This window comes from Leopardus geoffroyi, chromosome D3 (assembly GCF_018350155.1).
Source record: "Leopardus geoffroyi isolate Oge1 chromosome D3, O.geoffroyi_Oge1_pat1.0, whole genome shotgun sequence".
In the NCBI taxonomy this organism is placed as follows: domain Eukaryota; kingdom Metazoa; phylum Chordata; class Mammalia; order Carnivora; family Felidae; genus Leopardus; species Leopardus geoffroyi.
The window spans coordinates 15,520,221-15,534,509 of NC_059339.1; the positions used below are offsets into that span (position 1 = coordinate 15,520,221).

Below are 14,289 nucleotides of genomic sequence, written 5' to 3' on the forward strand. Positions count from 1 at the left end.
TAAAAGATCCGCTACAAGACTTGCGAAGGGGCTGAGAAGGGAGGTGGCCGGGCCCAGAGGGCACCTGCTATGGTTGGCGAGGAGAGCAGGCTGGGAAGCAAGATCTCCTGCACGGTTCAGTTCGGGGGTGCCGGGATTGCTTCTCTGAGGGGTCAGCGCTGCAACTCTGTCGCCTCGGGGCAGCGGTGACAGGCACACGCCCCGCCCTTTCTCCTCCCAAGACCTGCGGGCTTTTGTTATGCAGATGGCGGCAGGAGGCTGTGCCGGAGGAGGAGGGGGTTGGTGGGGAGGAGGAGAGACGGAGAGGGGGGAGGAAAGTACAGCTCGCGCGACCAGCCTCCTCTTCCAACGTCACATTGTGCGAGAGACAAAACCCGGGCGCGCCTGAGCTCACACGCGCACGCACACACAGACGACCCTGTCGCCTCTTCTCTCCTGGCGCTGCCGAGAAAGCCAGCCCTGCCTTCCCTTCCTGGGGCGCGGAGGCTCAGCAAGCTCAGAGCTCAGCCCAGAGACAACACAGAAGGCGAAGAAAGACGGTGGATAAGCCTTCTTTCTCCCCTGCCTGCCCGGGCTGAGGCGCCCCATCCCCCGCCCTGAACCCCGATCTCTCCCACCCCACCCCTCTCGCTTTCACGCGAACTGAGCCCGGAGCCCGGTGTGCCCCCGTTTGGAATCCACGTTTCAGCACTTCGGACAGCGCCCGGGCGCCCCGGGCCCCTTTGGGTTGGCTATGGCGAGCGTTCAGCAAGGCGAGAAGCAGCTTTTTGAGAAGTTCTGGCGAGGAACCTTTAAAGCTGTGGCCACCCCGCGTCCCGAGAGCATCATTGTCGCCAGTATCACGGCCCGCAAGCCGCTGCCAAGGTAATGACCTCCTTCTTAAGAGGAAAGAGACCCTGATGGTCCTTCCTTCTGGCCTGTGTGCCCCAGAGCCCTGAAGGGTGGATGCAGGCGGCTGGGCCAGGGCGCCTGTCTTTTCCCGTCACTACTCGGTATCTCCCGCTGGAACATGGGAACTAATTGCCTGTGTGAGGTGGCGGCTGGTGAGAAGGGACAGGGAGTCTTCAGGGGGAGCAACACTCAATGGTCTGCTGACCTGGCAACTGCTATTTGAGAGATTTTGCTTTCTTAGGGTGGGCAGTGTAGGTGAGATAGGACTTAACTAAGAAACTTTTCTTGGTATCAGAGCCCAGAGGATGGGGGGAGGGGGCGGGCAAAGGAATGGTGGTTCAGGGTGGTCGGGGGTGTTGTACAAGAAGAGAAAAAGAGGGCTGAACGAGCTCTCAGCAGTGTTCAGAGGTAACGGCACATTTCTATACTCAGCTCAGAAACTAGCGAGCTCTGAACATTCGACAAAAGCCCATGTGCTGTTCCCTCAAATACACCCTAAACAGCACCCTCCTCCACGCCTTTCTGGCTGCCACCGTTGCTGAATCCTCTCCTCTCCTGCTTCCAAAACCAGTACTCTGAGCTCTGGAGTCAGGGGGGAGACTTCCAGGATCATGAAGATGATCTTGGAAGAGTTTTATTTGGTTTTCAAAAAGGATGTGATTGCTTTGAACTCAAGGAGGAGAACAGACCCTTAGATGGTGAAAACAGTGTGATGGGAGGAATAAGGGAAGAAAAGAAAGGCAGAAAGAAGGAGAAGAGGTTGTGGGGTGAAACGGAGAGGAGGTGGGGAAGAACATTCCAAGACAGAGAAAACCCAATCCTTTTCATAAAGCATCCAGTTTAGAGGAGTTTGAGAATGAAAGGAAGACTGTGCCCTCTGTCAGGGAAAATCAAGGCAGTAGGAAAACTCATCTTTTGCTGGTGTTGGATGAGTGGTTCAGTGGGAGAAAAAGAAAGAAGTGGACACAGGGGAGACCACTTGGAGGATTTATTGATCCTGGCTACATTAGAGAGTAGATTGAAAACATGTCTGTGAGAGTGGTTCAGAGAGAATGCCTGTTCTGGCACCACTGGATCTGAACTTTCCAGTGGGTGTGGGGTGGATGACAGGGAATCATATCTAAAGAAGCAAACTCGGACTGGAGAACTTTTCACAGTCTGATAGGAACCTAGCTCATACAGGTCTTTAGAAAAATGGGTACCTCATGTTGGGAATGGGTGGACTAGAGTCCGGATGTGGCAGGCTTCAAGCAGCAGCAGCAGCCAGTATTTGTGGATTGGGGAGGGCGGGGGGACACCTTGTGACACAGTCTGGAGAAAAGGAATCGTAGCAGCAAAGGCCATCAAAACCTGGTGTTTCTCTGCTTGAAGAAAGGTTCTTTGTAGAGAGTTTTGACGTCAGCAGTTTTATCTTCCTGGGTTTCAGCCATCCATTCCACCTTTGGGGTGAACCTATGTTGGCAAATCCATTGCTGTGTTAGCCAAAGAATATGCCCTTGTAGAAGAAACTAAAGACCATTTCATTGAAAACTACAAGTGTGACATTTGGTCCGGAGTCTTCCATATATTTAAGGGATACAGGAAGAGGAGAGGAGATTCCTGGTGGTATTTTAATACAGAAAATACCTAAGTCCACCTGACCTGGCACGTTCACCCTTTCCCTGTCTGTCTGTGACACTGCCATGCCCCTTTCTTAGTCATATTCTCAATCATATGAATTGCCCAAAGTCTCCAAACCCTCATGCTTTCTGTAGCAAATCTTAATATCATGCATCTGATACTCTTATAATAGCCAACCCTCCTCCCCCAGGTATCATTTTTCTCTAGGTATCATTTAATGTCCTGCCTGGGTCTCCTTTCCCCTGGAAACCACCCCTGGAGTGAAAGTCTGAGTCATAAGCCCCTGATTTATGTCATGCTGGGAAGGATCCCCTTCAATACTTCTGTAACAGGTGTGGCCTCTCTGTAGGATAGATTTGTTTTATAGCTGTTACTCCTGGTTTGGGGTGGAAAGTGAGTAGGGAGCTTTTGTATCCAAGTCTTCATGGAAGGCTGGGCTTGAGTGGTCTTTTAACAGACTGTCTATAAAACTGGAATCATCCCCATTCTCATTGAAGCCAGCCACATCCAGTGCGGAGGTCAATTTCTACCTCCTTTCTAATGTTGCATGCTTACTTAACAGTGGAAGTACCATGTTTCCAAAGCTGAGTTCTCAGGAAGGAAAGAGACAGAGACACTGGCATAGCATCAGCTGAGCGCCAGTGGCTTCATCTAGAGGCAAGCTAGGGACTTGGTCTCATCAGAAATGTCTTTTTGTTCCATGAGTCAAGCCCAGCACATAGTTAGCAGATCTGTAGGGAGATGGGGGAAGGGAGTGGACGAAAACACCAGACAGTTCTGTTGGTTACACACTTAATATGTGTTTATAGATAAGGGTTACCCTTCATCTGAATGAACTTCCCCAGGATATTTTCAGTGTATCTCTGAGGATAATTTAGTACCAGGATAGAAGCTTACATTCAATTGGTTGATTTCATAGCACTATGCATACATCATACAATTGCACTCCAAGCAAAACCTCTCCTTACCTCCCCCCTTCCACTCCCCCACCCTCCATGAGGCATACTTGATGAGGCAATAGCTTTATATGTATCAAATTGCAAGCAGATGTCTGACTCAAATGTCAGAACAGTATAGCAGAGTGGGAGGCAGTATATCATAGTGGTTAAGGGCTCAGACTTGAGTTTCAGACAAACCTGGATTCCTGTTCTGGCTCTCCCATTTAGCTGAGTGTCTTAGACAAGTTTCTTTACCTTGCTGAGTCTGTTTTGTCAGCTGGAAAATAGAAATAATAATAGTAGCCATCTCAGCCATTGAGTTATGAGGATTGAGTCAGGTAAAACACTTCCCACAGTGTGTGGTACATAGTGATTGCTTAACAGACATTGCTTCTAAAACAAACAGTTCAGAGTTTATAATGGCCAAAGGAAATGAACATTTTCTTCCAGTATTGTGTTCTTCAGGCCTACCTGTTTCTCCCCCAAATAATGCTGGCAGTAAACATTATGGGATTTCAGCTTCTGACAGGCAATGCATTGAGATGGAATTAGCACACAGGAGGTGGGTTGGGAGTGGTCCCATAATTCTCTTCCCTGAGGGAAGATTAGCTGCTTTCTGATATGACTTTTTTAGTTATTGGGTGGAGGGCTGCTGAAGAATCATCTAGATTCTGAATGGATTGGTATAACATCGCACAGAGTATTCTTTTCATTTGTGTAGCAATGACCAGGTACTATTGTCAATCTAAAGAAGGCTCAAACTCCTTGAAAATCACAGTTTGAACCCCTAGTTCCAATATAATTTATTATTCATATCAAGAGTGAAAAGGTTTGCCGTGAGTGGTTATCCAATGGAAGACCTAACAGGGACTACCCCAGAGGAACCAGGACGTTATGGTTGCCATAGTGAAGCCTCACCCTATACCAGCTGGAAGACAGTCAGCATGAATCAGTAAGACACTTGGAGAGTAAGAGACCCCTCTTTTGTCTCCACCAAAGAAGTATAGTCATTTTTCCTGACATTAATTAATTCTCTTTGTTAATTATTTGGTCCAGAAAAGTTTGCACCCAAAAAGTTTAGGCTCAAAGTGGAAAACTTAAGTGTTTGAGGCTAACTCCAACTGTAATAATCGTATCACCAAACAGTAGCTGAGGACTTAATGAATAAGTAAAAAACCCATTTGAAATTAGCGTATCAATTGTTTGTAGATGCAGGAGTGTTTGCAAAGGGCTAGAAAGGCGGCCCTCTTAAACAGCATAAGCAATTCTCTTTACAATTCTTTTGGCACGCTATTAATTTTCTTCGAAAATCCTTTCTATGCAGAATAGTCCAGAAGCAGACTTCAGCCCAGGTCTGTCTAAAGGATCATAAATTCCGAACTATTGGAGATTTTACTGCATAAAGGGAAAGATGGCCAAATTGTAAGGCAGGAAAAATGCCTTTGAACCGTTTAATTCCAGACTCCCCCTTTGTGCCAAGAGATCAGTTAGCACATTTGTGCTGACTCTGTCCTCGGGAGCAGAGTGAGGGGCAGCTGGGAGGTGATTTCCTGACAGCCTGTGGTTAAAAACCAAGGTACCAAGGGTTGTGGAGAATGCTTGCCCTGGCGATGAATGATCGTTTTTCCCTGGAAAGGGAGTGTTATTGTTTGGGTCGAACCTTTCTCCTTCTGAAAGGTGAAATTTGCTGAATGGTGTACAGGGGTCAGTGGGGGTGTGGGGGCGTATTATTTCTGACACGGCTGTTTTCACTTAGCAACTGTGCTGTCTTAGAGACTCGGGCTGCGGTAGATGCTGAATGAAAGTTGGACGCATTAATTGAATGAGTCCACACGGTCCAAATCCGTATCAGATTCGCTCTCTCCCAGCCCACCCCCACTCCTGACGGGCTGGGGATTCTGATCAATGCAGCCTGAGACACACACTCTGCAGATAGATTTGACTCTGACTAGTGTCAGAAGGAAGCTCTCTGGATATAGATGTCTGGCTGGCTGAGTGCGTAGACACGTTGGCTGGTGTGGGTACAGGAGGTTGGACTAAATACCACCCGGAAGTGTTTTCCAGGCCTGTGTGAACCTCTGTTAACTCCATCCCCACTCCAGGCCACCAGAAAAAAAGAAAAAAAGAGGGGGGAACACCCCTAAAAGCCTAACTCCTCTGATAAGGAAAGAAGCCTGGGTCACGCGCCTTCCCACACTGTGAGCACCTCCAGCATGCCGCAGGGGCACAATAAATTTTTAAAAATATCCTTTCTTCCAGAGTGGCTGGATTTACCTTCCTGTGAGGTGGAAAGGCTTTCAGGGGCTTAACAAAACCAGAGTTTCTTAATTGCTCGTTACCAAGACTTATCTGAGATGTGACAGAACAGCTCTGAAGGGGAGAATGTGGAACAGTTAGGAATTTGGGCTCTGAAGGGGCGCCTGGGTGGCTCAGTCAGTTAAGCATCCAACTTCAGCTCAGGTCATGATCTTGTGGTTTGTGAGTTCGAACCCCGCATAGAGCTCTGTGCTGACAGCTCAGAGCCTGGAGCCTGCTCTGGATCCTGTGTCTCCCTCTCTTCTCTGCCCCTCCTCCACTCACACTCTGTCTCTGTCTCTGTCTCTGTCTCTGTCTCTCTCTCTCTCTCATAAATAAACATGGAGAAACAAAAAAGAATTTGGGCTCTGAAGTCAGATCTGCTCAGGCTGAAATCCTGCTGTGCAATTCGTACCTTTGGAATCTGCTAATCACTTCAGCTCTCTATGCCTCAGTTTGCCCGGCTATGAAAGACTGATCTCATGGGGTCATAGTGAAGGGTGGATGAGATCATTTATATAAAGAACATGACGCAGTGCCTGGCCAAGACCTCCATTTAACGTGCTCTTGTTACCAAGACATGAGTTACCTAATGAGATGTCGGGAGAGAGTGCTAAGCCCCTCACCACCTGAGCTGGGTGGGCTCTTGGTGGTGATGGTTGGGATTCCTTGGCCTTACCACTGGACCATCCCAGTGCTCTGTATAAGTTTTTGATGTGGTTTTAGGATTCCCTAAAGAGCCACTGGAGATGTGTAGAGCTGTTTTTAAAACATCTGACAGGGGCGCCTGGGTGGCGCAGTCGGTTGAGCGTCCGACTTCAGCCAGGTCACGATCTCGCGGTCCGTGAGTTCGAGCCCCGCGTCGGGCTCTGGGCGATGGCTCAGAGCCTGGAGCCTGTTTCCGATTCTGTGTCTCCCTCTCTCTCTGGCCCTCCCCCGTTCATGCTCTCTCTCTGTCCCCAAAATAAATAAACCTTGAAAAAAAAAAAAATAAAACATCTGACAAACCCCAATGGCAAACTAACCAAAACCCATGTTTCCTTTTACTACTTTCAGACACTTAATAGCTCCATGACTTTTGGCCAGAACTTGACCTTCTTGGTTTCCTCATCCATAAAATGGGGCTAATATTAGCAGCCCCCTCCAATAGCTGTTGGGAATATTGACTGGGCTAATTTATGGAAAGTGTTGTTTGGCACACAGTAAGGGCTCCATCAATGTTACGTCTTACCATGAGTAATGAATTGCAGTTTTCATTATTACTATGCGCCAGGCCCATCAAGGAGGAACAGATGAATGAAAGGCAGTCTCTCCCTTGGAGGGCCTCAGAGTTTAGCAACAAAGGTGGGCACAGACACCAGTATATATGACATGAGGCAGATTGTCTTAAGTACTGTAATATAGGTAGCAATAAAGAAAAGGAGATGTGGAAAACCAGAGGAAGGAGGCACCCTCCTTGAGGCATGAAGTCTTTTGCTGGTAGTCACACAGTTAGCCTTTGTTGTCTGACCTGTGAAATGGGAATGATTCTTTTATATTGTCAATTTTACCTACAAATGCAAGGAACATCAGAATGATTCAGGTATTTGTCGCTAGTAGAGTCTCAAAAAAGACCTTCTCCCCACCCCCCCCCCAGAAGAAAAAGCAATTTACACTTTCTGGAGGGGACACTATCTGTTGTGGGGGAGGTGGTCATAGTGAGTGCTATTAAAGGAGGATTGTGGAAAGGAACTGCCCTTATATAAAATTTCCAACTCCTCTGTCATTGGCTCAAGCATGCAGACTCTGGTGTGGGCCATTAGGTTTCTTGTCCTTCATGGTCTAGCTCTGGCTGAAACAAAATCCAGTCTGCATTCCTTGAGCAGCCACCAATGGTGGGGGGATTGGAGTGAGCCCACACATGTTAAAGAGAAACTAACCCAGAGGGAATGAATCACCGAAGTGAAGAGGCCACATGTGGCTAAAAAATAAAGTTATGCTTCCATTAATTGGACACTTTTATTGAGCTCCTACTTGATATAGCCGTGAACAACACCAGTCCCTGCTGTCATGAGGGAGAAAGGTAATAAATGAAGGAACAAACAAACAAACAAATCATATAAGGTCAGGTTGCAATGAGTGCTATAAAGAAGAATAAAGCAGGGGAATGGGACAGCAGGTGAGGATGGGGCTGCTTTGTTGGATGGAGTGGTCCAGGGACCTGGATGCAAGGAGGGAGCAAGCCATGAGGATAACTGAGGGGAAAGTGTTTGAGACAGAGGGAACACCAAGTGCAAAGGCCCTGAGGTGGAAGCATGCTTGGTGTATTTAAAGATAGCAAGGAAGTCATTGTGGCTGGAGCAGAGTGAGTGACGGGAAGACTAACAGGGATGACTCCCTAGATGCAGGCAGGAAACATATCAAGCAATTAACATTGTAAGCCAGTTAAGGACTTCCCAGACCCTCAGCTTCTAGACTGGGAGCGGGAAGAGGGTAACAGGGGTGCTCCTGCCCTCTCCCTCAGGGTCCTGGGTCTGATCTGCTTCTCTTGGCTCCTCTCACTGACTCGAATGCAGCCAGGATGACTTTGAATAGCAGTGTTAGAAGCTTAGCTGGGCCCCTGCATGTGTTATGGACAAGCATGAAATTTACAATCTCTCTGATTGTGATCAATCAGATTAGGAAATTGAAAAACACACTGTTTAGACTTCCAAATAGCAGTGGCAAATCTTGTTCCCATGACGGTGAGGGTTCGGTCTATCTCTCATATCCATGCGTGCAAATTTAGACTATCCCTCTCACCCAGCCGCCCCCCTTCACTGCACACCTTTGAAGCTACAGTCTGCTTACTCTCAGTCTCTCCCTCTCTCTCCCTCCTCCCCCCCCCCCATCTTCATTTGAGATTTTGCTGAGGGAGCTCCCATATGTCACAGCCTGTGTGCGGAGCTCCGTGAAATAAAACACAGAATTAAGATGTCATAGAGACAAAGCCAAACCAAATACAGGAACAATGCCGAACCCTAAAACAGTCATTAAGTAATTCACGTCTACATGTGTCTGTTCAAAACAACTATTAAGATCCTCTGGACGCAAATGTTTCTCATCAGGAGAATCCCCTCGTCGCCGGATTCCCTGGGCTTACATCCCGCTGACAGCTTCGCTGAGCAGAAACACCAGTGGATCACTGTTCTCTGGCTTCATTAAAAGTTGAGCTTATGCAAGTGAGCTGGAATTTTACAAGACAGTCACCACTCCTGCGGGAAGAGAGGTGCCATCTGGGCCTGAAGTGTGTATTCCTGGTGTGTGTGTGCACACTCACTCATGGGAGAAAGTGTGTTTTGGGCTCCTTATGGCATCATGGGCCCAGCCCTGTGCTAAGCAAGCATGTTTGCTCTGTTAGCTAATTCTGTCTTCACAGTAACTCTGGGAGAGATGTATTTTTAAGACTGTCTTAGAGATGAGGAAACTGAGGCTCAGAGAGTGGCAGTGACCTGCTCAAGGATGAATGGCTGGTAAGAGTCAGAACTGTACATCCTGTCACTGTGGTTTGGCTTTTAAGGTTGTGGGTGTTTTTGTTTCATCTTGCTCATCTTGTTTTATGTCCAGTCGGCTTAGGCAATAGCTACTGTTACAATCCCAACTCACGCCACTCTCTAGAACGCTGCCTTGCCCTCCTTACCCATTCTCCACATCAAGCCAGAAGAACCTCTTTGAAAAGCAAGTCAGACCATATATACCCCCTCCACCCATCTAAAGCCCTCATCACTGACCCTTGGTTTGCAGAATACAGAGCTGATCCCCTGCTAAGGCCTAAATATTCTCCATGGTCTAGCTTCTGCCCACCTCCCCAAGATTGTTTCTGAAATGCTTACCCTCATTCCTTCTGTTCGGCCATATCCCTCTCTTTTGAGTCATCCAAATTTCCCATGCCCTTTCTACCACAGGGCCTTTGCACATGATGCCAGGAAAGCCCCCCCCCCTCCCCTGGTGGCTAATTTATATCTACCGCACTTTCTGATCTCAGCTCAAATGCCATTTCCTCAGGGATTCCTTCCACAATGCTGTCTGAGTTACAGACTTTCTTATCATCCCAGTACCTCTCGTGATTCTCAACATGCCTGTAATTTTATATTGATTTGTGAGATCATTGTTAAAGTGTACCTCTCCTAAGAGACTGAAAGCATCATGGGGACAGGGACTACGTCTATGTGCTCATTGGTGATGTCTCTCATCTGACACAGGGCAGGAGGCTAAGCAAGTGCTTGTTGAATGCATGAATTGTATAACACTTTACCCTCATCAAGTCACTTTCACACCTAATAGTCAAGCATATGGAATTGCCAGTACTAAAAAACAGCAATATTAATTCCTTTGATTTGCAAGAGAAACATTGGAACTGCTGAGGACAGGACCACGTCTGTCTCTTTCCTGGCTGTATCTCAGCACCTAGGACAGTGGTCCACAGTTGAGGATCTTTGTTGAATGAACAAATAATGAGGACGTGCAGGAATAAACACATGGTACTGAAGGGGAAACCCAGAAACTTACAGAGGTATGGCATCAGAATTTTAAAAAAACTTTTTTTTAACATTTATTTAGTTTTGAGAGACAGCGTGAGCGAGGGAGGGGCAGAGAGAGAGGGAGACACAGAATATGAAGCAGGCTCCAGGCTCTGAGCTGTCAGTGCAGAGCCCAACGCAGGGCTCAAACTCACAAACCATGAGATCATGACCTGAGTTGAAGCTGGACGCATAACTGACTGAGCCACCCAGGAGCCCCCAACATCAGAATTTGAGAGCTAAAGAGACTTTCAAGATCATCCAATCTCCTCCATGAGGAGGTCTGAGGGCTGTGTTTTATACTATGTGTAATGTATTGGAACCACAGTGTGCATGTATTTCTTACTGAGATCGATGTAACATCAAAAGATCTTTAGGAACAGGGTGCCTGGGTGGCTCAGTTGGTTAAGCATCTGACTCTGGTTTCAGCTCAGATCGTGATCTCACCATTTGTGGGTTGAAGCCCTGCATCCAGCTTTGTGCTGGCAGCACGGAGCTTGCTTGGGATTCTCTGTCTCCCTCTCTCTGTCCCTCTCTGCCCCTCCCCCACTGGCACTGTCTCTTGTCACTCTCAAAATAAATAAATAAACTTTTTTTTAAGTGCTTAAAAAAAAGATCTTTAGGACTCACTGCTCTAATTCAGATCTTCATTTTGCAGATGGGGGACTGAGACCCACAAAGGGAGAAGGATTTGCCCAAGTTTCATAGCCTGAGTCAGCCTGGGTGAGCTCTGGGTTCAGTGAAGTGGTGTTTGCCCAATGTCGTGTTTGTGTTTGAACTTCCCTGCTGTGATCAGGTGACCAGACACTGCTCTCTCTTGCCACCCTATCCCCTACTGTGAGATAAGGCATCCTGCCCCATAAAGACCTCCTGTGGCATATGCTGCCTGAAGCCTGGTCTGGGAATCCTGATGAGATGTCCATCTGTAACCATCCTGTGCCTAACAGAGCAGGTGAGCAGCTCTGGCTGTTTCTGGGATCATGTTTCAGAGCTTCCAGCTGATAAGGAGGATTTTGTTTGGCCAGCTTCCCTTGCACAGCCAGGTGGCAGGTGATTCTGGGGCTCAGCCCACTCCCATAAGGGGTAGGTGTCTGCGCAGTGGTGCAGGATGGGCTCAGGGCCACTGTTCACCATGTGGAGAGCTGTTTCCAGCAGGAACCCACCATCATAACAGCACCTTCTATTGGTCAGCTCCTTACAAACCAGTGTCGCGTTGCTGCGGCATTCAGCCTGCAGTCAGGATGGGAGGGCCAGAGGGCATCTTTGAGGAACTCAAAGATGGGGAAGCTTCACGGAGCATCAGAAGGTCACTTGCGCAGTTATAGCTGAGATATGGGCCACTTGACACCCAATCCTAAGATATCAGAGTGCTCAGAGTTCCTTGGGGAAGAAGGCAGAAAAACGAATTTATTCCCATTTTACAAATAGGATGAGTGAGGCTCAGAGATGTGAAATGACTTGTCTGAAGTCATATCATGAAATAAAGCTGCATCATCATTGTTCATTCTCATTTGGCCCTCACAACAGTAAGTGCCAGTTTTGTGTCCATTTTGCAAATGAATAACTGAGGCTCAAGGTCTCCAGGAACAAACCCCGGTCTCTTGACTCCAAGTTCAGGGTCTCCATCCCACCGTGGGACAATATCTCCGACCCCACGAGCTTCTGCACTGAGAATGGATCCAAATTCATTCCTATCAGAAACAAAGAATCGCGATTGCCAGGATCCCTTTTTTAACTTATGCAAAGGATTTTATAACTCCCTTCTGATTGTTCATTCATACCTCCATCCAGCAGAGAACTTCTACTCAGGCAAAGCATAATAATGAATAAAATTTTCTCTTACTCTCAATTTGTTTACCTGTCTATAAATGTATAAAAAAAGACATGTCTATAAATAACAAGCAATTAGCAGGAAGGGCAAGAGTTAATGTCATCAAAAAGTGAATCAAAGTCCAAACAGGTAAAGCGACTTGCCCAAGATCATACAAGTTAGCTGTGATGCCGTGCAATTTTAGATCTCTCCTATTCAATAAACCAAGATCTATGCTAGGCAGTTTGTAGATATTATTTCACTTTATCCTCATGCCAACCCTATGCAGTAGATACCCTTGTCCCCATTTTGTAGGTGGTAGAAGTGAGGTTCAGAGGATGTAAGCAATTTGGCCAGGGCTCTCACCTTGTGGGGGGTCTGAGTTAGAATTACAGCCCAGATGTACTGCTCCAGACTTCTCTCTTACCCAACATTTTCTTCCCCAGAGGCGAGATATGGAGCACAAAATGTCACTTGTGAGACCTAGCTATTCTCCTGCTTTTAAGTTTCTAGATGATCACGCTGGTGGAGGCTTACTCCAAGACTGGGCTCAGGCAGAAGGGCGTGGGCCTGTCCAGCAGTGACACTGACCTCACGGGGGTGGATGAGGGCTTGCCCCAGGGTATTGATGGTTCCCTCCCACACTGGGCAATCACTCAGAAGGAGAATCAGCCAGTGGGAAGTGCCTTTCACGGTAGAAGTGCTCTTCCCAGCAAGAGGATTATTGAACCATCCCTGAAGAGGGATAACCCTTTAAGACAAGGAGACAAGAGATATTGATAGTTAACCATGTGTTTTCTTGACCAGAACTAAACTCAGAGACGGCAGTGAAGAGGACCACAAGCTGAATCATTGGTGTTGAGGAAGAGGGTGGGATAATAGATATTTGTTAAGCACCAGGATTTCCTACTTCCTTGCGCTAACTTGGAGGGTGATTAAAAATAGCCTTCCTTACATTATAAGTGAGAACACAGGTCCAGAAAGGTTATTTTACTTGTCCAAGTTTGCCCGGTTTGGCAGAGCTCGGACTATTGGCCATCGGTTCACACGTTACCATGGAGACATCCATCATTCCTGCCTGCATGGCACCTTTCTGTTCTTGTGGGTTCCCCCACCTTCATTCTGTCTCTCCTCTCCCTAGCCTGGAGGCAGTCTCTTTCTACTCTGGAGAAATCTTTCTTCCCTTTGTGTTTCTTCAAGACTCTCTCCTAAGTCCATAAATCCCCCTTCCTCTACAGGCTTTGACTTTTTCAAAAAGAAAAAGCTAAAAACACTCTCATATTCTTCCTGTTTTCAACCCATGATGTGCTTAAATGATAAAAAAAAAAAAAAAAAAAAAAAAGGAGAAAATACAGGGAGAAAAAAGCCACACAGGTCAGTATCTCAAAATATTATCCCATTGCATATCTCCTTAAATCCCTTAAGCTTTTGAGATGGTAATGTTATTATCTCTAATTAATAAGAGAGGAAGCTAAAGTTCAGGAGGATTATGTGACTTCTCCAAGGTAACACTTAGATCCAGGATTCAAACCCAAGCTTGTAAGGCTCCAGTAGTCAAGATTTTAACCACCGTGTCCCACTAATGCACTACTTGTGAGAAAAAAAAAAAAAAAAAAAAAAATCAAAATTGGCCGGAGACAAGGAGTGACTTCCCAAAGATCCTTCAGCAAGTCAGCAGAACGGGAACCCAGTTTGCTGATTACAGGCACATCAATGAGTACTGACATTTAATGGGCATCCCCTGCTTGCATCTGACCTATGCTCCCATCCTCCAGTCTCTAAGGAGGTTATACTCAACTGAGCCCTAGAATAAAGTTCAGAGAGGAAAAAGACATTCCTTAGAGCGTCAACCAAACTATAGACCTATGTACCCGAGTGGGTAAGGACAGGATGGTGAAAAAATGTTTCATAGAAAGTGTCAACAGCTTCAGCTTCAACTAATTGGTAGTAGTTGCCTGAAGCACTGTGTTAAGATGACTTCTGGGGCTGAATCAGTAGCAAAGAGTCTTTTGATTGATTAGTGATGTCTGTCATTAGTGCAGGAAAGGGAGGTGACAGTATGCATGCCATATATTTATCTTTCCCGGGATGGGAATGCTACAGTTCTTGGAAGGAGCAGATCAAGTACCAACCATTGAATACTTACTCTGCTGCCATGCTTTTTACATTCATTGTTTCGATGACTGTTGATCTCAGG

General features: G+C 46.8%; 1 protein-coding gene across 3 annotated transcripts in view; it reads left to right on the forward strand.

Annotated features, from left to right (window-relative positions):
• The first annotated feature begins 307 nt into the window (after positions 1–307).
• Positions 308–14,289, forward strand: part of SRRM4 (serine/arginine repetitive matrix 4) — a 151,670-nt gene continuing 137,688 nt past the window's right edge. The window contains exon 1 of one of the 3 annotated variants that reach the window (XM_045459005.1): positions 308–864. In XM_045459005.1, coding sequence (XP_045314961.1) covers positions 734–864 — 131 coding nt within the window. In that variant the 5' untranslated portion in view covers positions 308–733. The remainder of the gene's footprint in view (positions 865–14,289) is intronic. The other 2 variants (XM_045459006.1, XM_045459003.1) reach the window with 2 other exon arrangements.